This window comes from Oncorhynchus tshawytscha, linkage group LG18 (assembly GCF_018296145.1).
Source record: "Oncorhynchus tshawytscha isolate Ot180627B linkage group LG18, Otsh_v2.0, whole genome shotgun sequence".
Lineage (NCBI taxonomy): Eukaryota > Metazoa > Chordata > Actinopteri > Salmoniformes > Salmonidae > Oncorhynchus > Oncorhynchus tshawytscha.
The window spans coordinates 17,928,297-17,942,098 of NC_056446.1; the positions used below are offsets into that span (position 1 = coordinate 17,928,297).

At 42.0% G+C, this 13,802-nt stretch overlaps 1 protein-coding gene across 14 annotated transcripts in view; it reads left to right on the forward strand.

The window, feature by feature from the left end:
- LOC112217344 (adhesion G-protein coupled receptor G6) overlaps positions 1–13,802 on the forward strand; it is a 59,353-nt gene that overhangs the window by 6,300 nt on the left and 39,251 nt on the right. For 9 of the 14 annotated variants that reach the window (XM_042300737.1, XM_042300729.1, XM_042300731.1 and 6 more), the window contains exons 3-6: positions 5,030–5,380; positions 7,519–8,121; positions 11,509–11,556; positions 13,318–13,383. In XM_042300737.1, the coding sequence (XP_042156671.1) occupies positions 5,030–5,380; positions 7,519–8,121; positions 11,509–11,556; positions 13,318–13,383 (1,068 nt within the window). The remainder of the gene's footprint in view (positions 1–5,029; positions 5,381–7,518; positions 8,122–11,508; positions 11,557–13,317; positions 13,384–13,802) is intronic. The other 5 variants (XM_042300732.1, XM_042300736.1, XM_042300742.1 and 2 more) reach the window with 3 other exon arrangements.

Here is a 13,802-nt window from a genome sequence, read left to right on the forward strand (position 1 = left end):
AAGATATTTACTTACAAAAAAGAATAAAAAATTGAAGATACAAGGAAAATGTCAATAGAGTTCCTTTATTAAGTAGGACATCAAGAGAGGAATTTTGACTCAGACATGTCAACAGTTTATGATTAAATCCACATGGGTATCTGGCACCACAGGGCAGAGAACTCCCATTTCTGTTGTATTTGAATTGTGATAGGACACTTCTTACAACCACAAATGAACAGAACATCAAGTTTCCCCCCATCAATTGGCATTCCACAAAATATGATCTACGCTATGTTGAAGTTTTGACTTTGTCATAACATGCGTGGGTGTGTTCCTGGTGATGAGCTGTGGTCTCAGCAGACCTTTGAAAACAAATACAAATTGGCAGAGCTGTTCCGTGCTCCGCCATGTCACAGCAGCACAACTCCCGTGTGTCAAGAAGATGGGGTCATATGTGATTAAACTGCATGGGCCTCACTCCCCCACTCAATTAGCCCTCTCATGAAAGACAGGGGCGGGACAGAGACCAGCTGAGATACAGGTATCCCAGGTGTGCTGCCAGGAGACCAGGAGGGGGCCGCTTGAAAGCCTCCAAGTAATCTGGAGGATTAAAATTAAACTTTCCTCAGAGGTCCCCCATCTGAAAGAGTCTATTTTTAGGCGGTGGGAGTGTCAGTGAATGTTTGAGCCCCTTTCTGCCCGTCTCTGCGTATCTGGCATTCCATCCCTTGGCACCATCCCACTGCAGCCTGCCCTGCCGCCTCTCAAAGGAGCTTTCTGATCAAACCCTGTTTTTTAGGCCCTCTCTTCACTGACCTTCATCGCACTTCACGTTTCAGTCATGCTGCAGCAACAACACCGTGCGAATCTCATTTACAGGTCAGCGTCTTCGGGTCTATACAGTAACAATGGGGTTTTGTGTTCTTATGTTAATGTCTCATTAAGATGAGAATGCTTTTAATCATGGAAATGCAGATTCCCATCTCTTTGAAAGTTAAATGTATGCAAATGTTGCTCTTTTAAGTTCTGTACTGTACAGAATCACTTTTTGAAACCCACAATTATTGAACACATTGCCAGTCAGAATGGAAAAGACTTTGAATATTGAAAAACAAAGATGCCTTTTTATTTAACATGAAATTACTTTCCAGGAGTTGCTGCACATGATGTGCTGAAGCCAGCTATAGTTGACTCTCACATTGGCAGCAATTAGCTGTAGTAATTATGTTCATTGACTTGCTTCACAAACTGCATTAACTGAAAAAGAGTTACTTCGATGTGGGTCTAAATGTGTACGTGTGCACGCATGTGTGTGTGTGTGTGTGTGTGTGTGTGTGTGTGTGTGTGTGTGTGTGTGTGTGTGTGTGTGTGTGTGTGTGTGTGTGTGTATGTGGGTGTCCTCTGGGCCATGTGAGTACAGAGGAGCCTGGTCAGTCCTTCAGCAGCGGTCAGGGCTTGGTGTGTCTAGTGTTTCTTTTTGACATACAAACTGAGTAAACATCGTTTGGCATGTTGTTTTTCCTTTTGCGCACCACACACACACACCACACCAGTGGCTGACAGCATCTCACACACACACACACCAACACAGACCGAGACCAGTTGTCAAACGTTGATCCCATTACTTGTTTATTCAACTCCTTAGCGTGAAGGGAGTTCGTTCATGCTGTTGTTTTTTCCTCTGGACCCTGCCAAATGTTATGAAAATGCCACCATTTCGTTGGGAGGGATTCTAGTTGACTCCACTTAATTATAACCACAGCAGCAGAACCACAGTTCTGTTGGTGTTCTTGTTGTCTATGTTGTATCATATTCTGAGGAATCACTCTTGTTGTTGTTTAATGTATCTTCTTTTTGATGTTGTGGAAGTAAAACAGAGATGGTTCGTCGGGACATCCTGGCACACTCTCCAACATGTGTTCCCATTTTCAATAACATGATTTAATTACACGGAGTGTCTGTTATGCATTCGTTTATTTAAAGCATTAGAATTCATGCTATTCTCATAACATGGAAAAAGGGAGAAAAAAAACATGTTCAAAGCAGAGTGGATCCAGGTAATTAATTTTATGGCAAACCACTGTGTTAAAACTCCCTACTGGTGGCAGAATCAAGAAAGATTCAGACTTGCCAACGTGCTAAGTGGTACATTTAGGAGCGAAGGGTAATAAAATAAATGACCTTTATTCCTTGCAGTTGTGCTTGTTCCAAGAGCGTCCAAAATCAGTATCTTAATGTTTACACACTTTTTACTTTTCTAATTCAGTCGTATTTTCATCTTATTCAAGTGCTGGCATGACATGTGGGAATAAATCAGACTGATATTGCTTGTCAGATGATTTACTAAAGTTGTATGATTCTCAGAGGCCAGTCTCCTATTACATAGAAATGTGATGATCCCACATAATGTAACCTACAGTGTAGCTAGATACCGAGGCTAAATGCTTTGTGCAATTGGAACCACAGAAAATACCAAAGCCTACATTCTAAGAGTACATTTGCTAGGATAAATCATTAATACTTGTTGGATTAAATACCTCTGGGATTTATCATCTCCTTTAGTTAAGAACAACATTTACATTTAGATGTGTTTATGTTTGGTTTACTAAAGAGATAATGGAATTTCATAGCTTTTAAAAATTTGAATAAATAGTTAATACTTGTCATCATGACAATTCACTAAACAGTTACCTACAAACACGGATCACGCTTTTGTTATGGCAAGTACTTAAAAAATACCGGTCTGTCATCAGTGAGGCTAAGAACTTGGTTGTTTCTCCTTAGATCAATCTAGAAACCATTTTGCAAACCCAACCACAACCCCTGAGCTCACAAATGTGCGCCATTGTAACCTTAATTCCCTTTTTACATGTCTCCTATCGATGGCTATCACGGTCATCATTTGCATTGGTGTTACTTCCTCACCAGCGTCTGTTCATCTCACTGTCCCTTTGTAGCAGTTTGTGTCATTGTAAAGTCATATCACAACACCCAATGTCATCCTTCGTATTTCTCTCTGTTTGGGCATAGCTGGTAAATCACTAGCGATTCTGACTGGTTAAAAGAAGATACCCAGCCACTTTATTACATCACTTACCTTAGATTTTTGGGACTGTGCCCAGGGTTATGAACCTGATGAATCATAGAGGCAAATGAGAGGGGCTCTCGCTCGCTCTGCGTTTCATCTTCCACTCAAACACTCCTAATGAAACCACAGCGCCAGTATGCCACATTCAATTATGTTTCGGACGTTAATTGGACTGTTTGGTAACCCCTTATACCCATAAGAATATAATATCTTTCACTTGAAACACTATAATTGTATCAATCTGTGTTTATTTTATAGATATGTGTGGCTGTTACTTAGTATCATTTGTTAATTTTCAGTGGATAATGGTTGCAGTTAGCTTCATATTTAGATGACAGGTAGATGTGGGATGCAGTTGACCTTTAAAGGTACAAGGTTCTGAAGCTAGTCTGGCTAGTCTGCCATGATTATCTATCATGTGATATGTATGAGAATGCTTGAGCTGTTGTTGGCAGTAATATTTTTTTCATTGAGTAGGCCTCACATATTAGGAGGTGTTTTTAGACTTAGGAACAGCCACTCTATGCTGTAATTCGGTCAGCCTGAGTGAGTGGATTTAGTTTTTAGGGCTCTCTTGACCCTCTCAGCTGAGAAGAGGGCACATGTTGGCAGGTATAACAGTGCCACAGGAGGACCAGGCTGTAATCTGAACCAGCATCAGTCATCCATTGTGGGGTGCATAACACTTCTAATGAGTCGATTTTCTGAAGCAAGGACAACTCTGGCCTGGAATCAGGCGATAAACAAAAACGTGTGGTTTTGGTAGGAATTGTTTCCAGTAATTGGAGATTTTGCTCTTACTGTTATAGAGAATTCCCTCGACCCTCTCCAAGGGTAGAATTCTCTGGATTGTTGCCATCCAGGTTTCCTGATCCCTGATTTGATTCAGTTTGTAGAGAAATGACACCGCAAAGGTAGCATTGTTCCTGCCTGTAAGCCATCAGCCACAAGGATCAGAGAGTTAGGTGAGCGAACGAGAACACCCAACATAACCACTGCTGATTCCCATTGTATGGGTTTCATCCAGCGTTTGCCTTTTGATGTGTAATCCAAATTTGACTGACATTTAGCCGAGAAAGACTTACAGCTACAGAACATTTACTGTTGCTCACAATCAAGTACAAACGTTGGATCAAGAAGCTTATGGAGAAGAGACAAAAACGGTTACTGGCCATATTGAGATTGCAGAATTGAATTCGGTCTTATTAAAGTTCTAGAAGACTGTATTACATCACCGAGTTAAATGACTGTTCTGAAAGAGATCCCGTCATTATGCAGGCTTTATGTGTTTTCTGACTGTACTACTTGTCTGCAGACCACTCTCATTTGTATTCACATTTAATGTTTGTTTATGCTAAATAGAATAGGCCGTCTTGTACTTTGTGTTGGATGCCGATCAAGAACGCCACTTGACCGACTTTAATTGCTCCGCAGTGGGGTTTTGCTCTTGAATGTTTCTGCCCCACTCCAATGTTTGCTATGGTTTTGGCTCACATATTAGACTGGCCTGGGTAAACAGAAGTGATTGTTTTCTGAGTGAAGATTTCTTTCCAGCCTATTAAACATTTTCTCTGCGCATAGTCTTCAGGTTACATTTAAACCATAGCTCTGGTATTTTATCATCTCAACATACATTTTTCAACTGCATGTGTAGTATGAGTAGCTTGTTTCCACTGACTTACTCTTGAATTCTTTGCTACTCCTAATCGAAATCTCCTGTGAGTCTAAACCTGAGATGGTCCCTGTTGTCTGACTCTGTCACTGGTCCACTAACACAGTCTCTCTGACCTCTGACCTTATTACCTGGCCTTGCACTGTTGCACTACTGACCTGACTCCTTCTCCACTGCCTTACTTGTCCCTTGTCCTGTCCTGGTGTCCCCTGGTGTCTCCTGGTGTCTTCCTGTCCTCCCTGGTGCTGGGGTGTAGTAGTGACAACATGTCCCTGTTTTTGGTTCAGCAGTGTTGAGCTGTAGTAACTCCAACTGCGTTGTGGTGCTCAAGGACTCCCAGGGTGAATTCAACTCCCCCTGCTACCCACAAGATTACCCCAGTAGTCAGGCCTGCAAGTGGACTCTGCAGGCTCCAGCTGGATTCATTGTGCAAATAACCTTCTCTGACTTTGAGCTTGAGGAGGCCCTTGGGTGCATCTACGACCGCATCATTGTCAACACCGGCAACCAAGATGTTAAGTTTTGTGGCTTAACAGCCAAAGGACTGACGCTAAACTCCACCGGCAATGTGATGGAGGTGTCATTTAACTCAGACTTTAGCGTCCAAAAGAAAGGCTTCAGTGTCAGTTACAGGCAAGGTATGTTTTAAAGCAGGCAAGCTTTCTTTTCTGTTTACTTACTTCTGTTTTTACAGGTATATTTTTATGGTTACCGTGATTGTTAAGTTTATTATGATTATTATGATTCTTCTTATGTTTTGTCGTTTGAATGTTTATACATGACATTTTCTTCTCTATTTTCAACGTGCTTATTTAGACGTTAATGTTTAGCCATGTCCTATGACTGTAAGCCTCACGGTATTTATAAGTCATTCCCCAAAAGAAACATTACACAAGCGTCAAACATCTCCGCCCTTCTGCTAACCAAACAGCAACATGGCTCGGGACAAACATGTCTTCCATCCACTATCCTAGCTTAAAAAATTACACTTTTTTTTATAAAAATGTATTTCTGACACAATGCTGTGATTCTCCCTTCAAAAATATTCAGTTCCCTTTTCTTAAATAGAAAGGACCCTAATAAGCACAGGCGACATGAAGTAAAAATCATTTTGAAATTAGTAGTCAGAGAAACCAATGACAGGGTGAGTGAATGATAAAATGGAGTGTTTTAAGGCATTTAGCCTATATTCAGTTTATAGAATCCCAGTCCCAACCTTTATCTAGGCACCATAAACCCTCCACATCAAAGAGGTACAGTAAACGTAATCGCACATAGCTCCTCCACCACATTATCCCTTCACATGGCCGAATCAATTCAAATCTCTACCAGCTTGAATATAACCTCTCATTCACAACGGGTCCAAGTGTGACTGAAGTGTCAGGGAATGGTACCCTAGCTTTCCAATGCCTTCAAATGATTCAATAACATTTTCTCAACATTTTACTGTGAGAGATTTTCAGCCAGCCATGTTGGAACATGGTATGCTTTGCATTATGCAAGCAAGAGGCTAAGGAAAACCGGCTTTGTGAGGTTTCCACAATGTTTGGTTCTAGTTTGCTCCTTTGTCGTCGCCAGGCATTGAGTATCAGTTTAAAGCATGTACATTGGATGAGCTAGATTGAGTTAGACGAGTTAGATTGAGTCATTTATACACCGCATCACATGAACCTTTGTTCTCCCACACCCATCAGTTGGGGTCTAAGCTCCTATTGGGTTTGGGCTCTGTGGTGGTATCCCAACCGTCAGGCGAACCTATTGAACTTGGCTTTCAACCTGTTGGCAGCCCAATGTCCTGCCTGGAGCTCTGGAATCATATGACGTTGTCACAGTGAGCCCTGGTCTTTCCGTACAGCTCGTAAAGCAGATCGGAGATCAACAACACAAACAAAGCCCTGCAGGACATATCAAAAAGGGCCTCTCAGCTGTGTCAAATCCTGATACCACATTCAAAGCTGAGCTGTGTTTTTCCATTCCAAATTGGCTGTCACTCTGGCAATGGGATGGCCAACAGCAACAAACCCACCGACCAAATCTGAGCTTCCTTAAATTAAATGTCAGAAAGTATGGCATGAGCATATGTACATTTAAAAAAGAATAGAGCACTCCTTTTCCTGTTGAAAAGCCTAATTGACTGGTGGGAATGTGGAAATGGAGTGCTGGTTGACATTTAATCTTAGTGATAAGAGGTAGGCCTGAGATGTTAGAAGCTGAGGTCCCTGCCTAACTGGCACCGTTCATCCTCTGGACTGTGGAACACTGTCTGAAGTCAAATAATTACGATGTGGAAACGGTGTCTCGTTAGATGCAAATAGTGAATAATGACAGACAGCAGGAGAGTGACAAATGAGGATTATTCAACCTGTAGCCTTTGGATTCACACAGCATGAATTGGCCTTTCAGCATTCCTTTTGAATGCTGAAAGGATCATTTGTTTTGAAGTCAGAGTATGACTGTATAGCAGTAATGGCAGGTAAGTGGTGTGTTTACCCAGACATACTGTATGTTATTAGTCGCATCGGGCTTTAGACAAGATGTTCTGTACAGTTTGTTAGAGCCCCTGGTTCTACTGAACATCTGACAGTCATCTAATGCAGTGGTTCCCAACTCCAATCCAGGAGAACCACAGTGTTCTAGCCCAGCACTAACGTTGATTCAACTGATCAAAGGCTTATGATTAGTTGATGACTTGATTGGTTGAATCAGGTGGTTGTGAGTCCTTAGGCCTGTAGTTGAACAACACTTTGTTCTCTAATGCTCTTCTTTCTACCTGTAGTTGCCGTGGCGCTAAGGAACCAGAAGGTCACAGTGTCCAACGGCGCAGGCAAAGTGGTCCAAGTCTCCAATTCGGTGACCATACCTACCCTTCAGCAGTTCACCGTGTGCTTCGAGATAGCCCGGCCCAACCAAAAGAGCAAGGAGACTATCTTCTCTTACACCCGGCTAGAGGACAGCAGCGGTGAAGAAGCCCTCAGCTTCGGAAATAACCAGGATGGAATGGCGCTGGTCATGAGTAACGAGACATGTCTGATAGACTCTATCCTCAACGCCTCAGACTTCACTTCCACCATGAAGCAATTCTGTCTCACGTGGGCCTCCACAACAGGCAAAGTGACCCTATACTTCAACAGCATCTACAGGGTCAAGACCTGCTCCAACACGATTGGGCACTCGGTGGGGGCTGGGGGGCTCTTCAGGCTGGGGTCCCATAGTAGCTTTGATGGGACCATCTATAACTTCCGCCTGTGGGATTATGCCATGGACATGACACAGCTGGTCGCCCTCACCTGTGATGCTGTCGGAAACGTCATCGACTGGGACAACAGCTTCTGGGACATCCCCTCTTCACTGGCACAGACGGACAGCGCACTGAGCTGCAGTAAGTATCCCAATATAGACATCCTCAACACACGGGTCTATTGTATTTATGATTACTGATTTCCAGTCAGCAGAACTTCTGAAAATAGTCATTGTTATTATTCAAAAGAGTTTGACTGACAATAGTCTTTATGTTGTGATTGGGACAATTTCATGGTCCATTAGTAACAGTTAATGCATACCAGTTATGAGAGTGACGAAAATGACATCAAAATCCTTAGTAACTCAAACAGTCCAAGGTTATCGAAACTGCTTAGGGAGATGAAAGCAGCAGGACAAAGATATGCTCGATGTCTCTAACAATGATAGTATTAGGAATCTGTTTGTAGCGATAGGAGGGTAGCCACAGCAAAGGAGCCAAGGGTGTCGGGATATGTCTGCCCAACCGCCCGGAGCCGACTACAAAATGGCGCTGTGTGTGGTTTAGCTGGGGAAAGTATGAAGTGCAGAATCATGCATTTCTCCAACCCATTATAAGGCTCACAGGAACACACACACATAGGCCCCATGGCTGAGGAAACTTTTTACCTAGCCCCGTTCCTAAAACACTATCTGCTCTGCCACAGCTTTGGCCTGAGAGCTTGTGAAAGAGAGGGGTGTTCAGAGGACTTTTAAGACCAAATGGTAGGAGTTCCCTTCCCAGTGCTAAGCTCTCCCTTTCACAAAGGTGCACAGAGAAAGATGCCTGTCTCTCTGAACATTAGCTCGCTCTGTGTTAGTCTTGGAACTGCTCATGGGTGTGGATGATCTGGAACAACCAACTCCCCTTGGGTACTCTTTGAGTTTACATCTCTGCTTCTGCTCCAGTTGAAAATCATACACACCAGATGTTAAAAACGATAGGCTAGTTCTCCTATACTGTACACTGTTTAGAGGAGTAGGGTAAACAATATAGTGTTGTTAGGACTGTGACGGTCATGGAATGTTGGATGACGGTAATTTGCCAGCCAAATCACCGCGGTCAATGTCATATCTGTTTGAATAGCAAAATAATAATAATAATAATAAAATAATAAATAATAAATCAATTAAATATATGTTCTACTTTGGTCTTGACTTTATGTGCCGCCATAGAAGTGTAATTCATCATTTGGGCGTCCCCATTCTAGTCAATGATGTCATAATGGGTGGATTGGTGGCCATCCCGCGTGTACCCATAGGAGCAAAGCAGGAAGTAAAAGCAGGAAATGTACCCATCATGTGTGCTGTGATTTGTTGATTCAACTGACATTACAAAAACTACATTCAATTGTATGAGCCACATCAGTTAACATCATTTGAATGAACATTCTACATTTCAGCAAGGAGCAACAAAGTTTCATCAAAGATGATATATTATATTGACAAGATAGCCGGATGACCGATATAAAAATGGAAATACATGCACTCAATGATTTAAGGCAGGCGAGATCAGGTGGGACCATTCTAGCCAATGAGAGGACAGATACACGTGTGAACAACAGGCAAAACTAAGTCATTTTTCTCAAAGTTGCCAGAATGCCACATGCATCCACTTACAGTAGTATATCAGTACATTTGTGACAGCCTAAACATTACGAAATGTATATTCGATCAAATAAGCCTCAAGTAAGTCATAGACCTCCATACAAAAAAAGGGCTTATCTCACGCAGACAGATTTTGCGCGGAGTAAATCCTCTCGCTTCGCCTTTTCCTCTCTGATTTCATCAAGTTTTTAAGAGTCAACCGCACTAATGCCCCACCACCTGTCTTCAGCTGTTCATTTCACAAAAAATAACAAAATAAGCGGTTATGACGGTTATTTATTTTCATGACAGTCTTTTTTCATAACCGTCGGTTACAGGGTTATATGGTAGTTGTGCCAGCTCTAACTGTTGTTTGAGTATTGTCGTGGAAATTCTTACACAGGGACACTCGAAGTCAATCTTAATGAATCATTGTTTATTGTCAGCGTGCTGGAGAGGTTCCAACCAACTCAACGCACCATAGTACACATGTCAATCAGGAGCTCTGCCTGGGCAGACCCAGTAGTTGTCTTATATTAGCGCTATACACAGTGAAATTATAGTTGCATGATTTAGCATAATTAATGAATCATTACCGTTTTGTTTCATTCATGTGACAGACCAATACTGTTTCATAACATGTAACCGACCAACACCTCACAAGGCTTCTTCTTTCTAAGCCGAGACCTTGAAACTGAGATATCGTTTGTTCGTTCTCAAAGCAAGGTCTGGGCGTACTGCCAAAATTGAAGCTACTGATAGTGAGGATTTGTACAGTTAGCCACTTGAATGAACACAGAAATTGGTTTATAAAACAGCACATGAAAAGAACACAGAAATTAGTTATAAGAGAAGCACAAACATTAAAATGACATTACATTATATCATCTCTATAGTAGCGGACTAAACTCCCCTTCATGGTGAAGGAAGTTTCGGAGGGGATCAGAGTCAAGGCTATGTGGAATTCAGCTCCAACTACATCAATTCGCCAAAGGTTAATAAAAAAATATCAATTATGAAATACCCACTTTTTTACTTATGTTTGTCCTCTGTAGTTGTGTGCCTTTCTTTGTTTGCTGAAACACATACTTTTTCTATAAACGTTAGTCAAATACAACCACTGACTGTTTGCTCATTGCTGTTGCTCTAAGATGGCAACTCAGCGCCAAAACGCATGTGCCAATTGAGTCTCAAAAAGGAAACTGTTGCATCCCCGGTTAAAGGAAGCGGGTTCTTTTTAGTTCTTGCAAAGAGAAACTCGACAGCATTAACATCACGAAGATGGTTATTTCCAACATGACAGCAGATTCAACATAGCCTGTTCCAAGCTGAGTTCATCTGCACCCTCTCAAAGGTAGCACACTTGAATACTCTGGCCAACAACCAATGAGGACCTGTCAATTAAGCTATGCGTATCCAATCAGATACATGTTTCCAATATCACGCACTGAACATGCGCATACTATTTCAACCAGATGTGCATGATAACATGCTGCTTATCTCTCAAACTCTACATAAACAGTCAGTGGTTATATTTAATTAACATTTATTGAAAAAGTATGGATTTCAGCAAACAAAGAAAGGGACACAACTACAGAGGACAAACATAGGTAAATAGTAAGAATTTCACAATTTACATTTTTTTAAAGTATTGACCTTGGGCAAATCAATGTAATCTGAGCTGAATTCCAAAAAGCCCGGTCTCTGCTCCACGCAGTCGGTAGAGTTCATCAGAAACCTAACTCAGCTTATTAAACATGTGTTAACTTATTAATTAGTCAATACATGCTTTCTCTGCCCACATGAGTTTGTTTACATGTCACTGGCTGATGCAGCTGCTGCTTAATAATTGCCTGTGTCTGATTGCTATGATACCTACTAATGTCAAGTCTTCTCTTCACAGTCTGTTTCCCACATTGCATACACTTAACAACGGCTGCTCCATCTAGTGGTGAGTGTGCTGCTAACAACCTGATTGCTTTGTGAAAGCTGCTTGCTTGAGTACCATGCAAGAGGATGCATGTGAAATACGATGCTAACCACTATAAAGTGTAGACTTTGGGTTTCCCAGGAAACAGAGAGATTAGTCATATTATGGATTCCCTTTCTACCAAGCCTCTGGACGTAACATGTCAATGATACATTCTAAGTTTGATTCATCTACAGTCAATATACACAAATAGACGATTATTAGTCTTGTGTCGTGCATCGAAATCCTCCATTCAAGGCAAACCAGGTAAAGTTCTAAGTAATATTTTTGCTTGCAGACTTTGTGTCGTGACATAACAAGGCTCTTCTGCATGACGCAAGTCGACCAGCAGTGATACTCTTGCCAATTGTCCGTCTGTCCTTGCTTTGAATAACATCAATGTACTGTATCTGCCTGCCTCGTCTTTCCAGGGCTTCTCATGCTGGAAGAACAAGACCAGACAGTGACTTCTTAGGAACTAGCATGTAAAACCCCCCCTGTACACTGTGAACGTCAGTCGAGGCCTATGATGTTGGCAGGAGGCTGAGGGGCCCAAACTTTAGTTTAGGTAGTCTGGTTGGTAGTCTGGTTGGCCAGCAGTGTGGCGCGCAAAGCTATAGTTGTAGTCTACCTGGGGGAAACTAACTCTGGGCTAATTATCAGGCTTGTGAAGAGGACTGGCCCAGTGAAGCTCTTTGGGTCTCCTTTCATCTCTCTGTGAGGTCAGTGGGGGAGTGACTGTCTGCATGGCTACACTCTGTCAGAGATCCATTCCCGCTGAGTCTACACATTCCTCATAGTCCTGGCCCAGGCACGATGGGGTAGTTTAGTTTTGTGGGTCTACTAGTTCAAATATATGGAATAGCACTAGCCATTCATCCACATCCCCTAAAGGCACAAGACCTTTTGGGTGGGAGTTATGGGTACAGGCCTGGGAGTGACAAGAGAGACTAGTTTCTTAAGTTTCACTTCAATGATTACAACTCAGCAGTGCATGAGGTAATAGTTGAAGATTGAAGACTGGAATCCACGGTCCACGAGAACAATGGTTCACTGGACCATAAGACAGTCCCAATAATGACAACTCACATCCACTAACTGATATTAAAGATGCACTCTCTCTCCACTGACAAGTCATTACTTTTCATTGCCAGCGATTATCATAATTATTAGCCATGTCCATCAAGTCCAGGTGGGCCTGTCTCGCAGTGTTCTGCTCTGAGCACTTTCGTGTACAACAGCATTAGCAAATATGTGAGGGGAGGGGGGGGCAAACAAAGCAGCATTCATCGCTGTATCACAAAGTGCTGCATATTTTATACGACAGAGGAGGTGTTGGCGGTAGGAATGGGCACAGCTTCAGAACAGTGGGTAAAAGATCAAACTCCCTGCCCTTTTCAACAAGATGACAAATATTCAGGCTTATGAAATTCCAACATTTATTTGGCAGATCATACTGAATATTTATTGAGAGTTCTGGATCACATACCAGTCTGAGAGCATGTAGCTAGCTGAGCTGAGCAGCTGCGGAGAATACTGTCAATCCTGTTACAATGGAGGTACCTAATACCCAGGGCCGAAGTCGTGCCAAATCTTTATTTTTCATGAATTTATCATGTGTGGGATTGTACTGAAATTAATATAAAACTGCATAGAGTTGTTTGTGTTCTCTTTAACCTCTCACCATTGGAAATGCTGTTGATAATGGTGATTTAACATGTTTATTTCCAATCCACTTTGAAGGTACCTCTGTACCCGTCTATACATCACAAACCACCAGCTGTGCCTCTCCTGGACTGGGCTGCCCAGGTAGGAAACCAATGACTGTTACACATGTCAATAATTTACAACAGACCGTACAATGGTTATTAAGCACCGCCCAATCATACACTATCATTCTTATTACATATGAGTTCATATTGATTAACAACCACAGACATACCATTTTACCCATCTCACCTCTAATGTGTGTTTATGTGTTATCTCCCTTTTTCTGTATTATTCATCATATTATCTTAGACATATTGACATACAGTATGCCATCATGTTAATAGGCACACGGTACAGCAGTCTTTCTCCTCAACGTCACTTTGCAGTCTTGACCATGTTATCAATTCCATAACAAGACTATGACGTCATTTTATGCAGTCTTTGTGAAAAAAACGACACACCTAGTGTATCAACCCACTATCTCATTCACCCAGTAGTGCGTATACTGGAAACACACT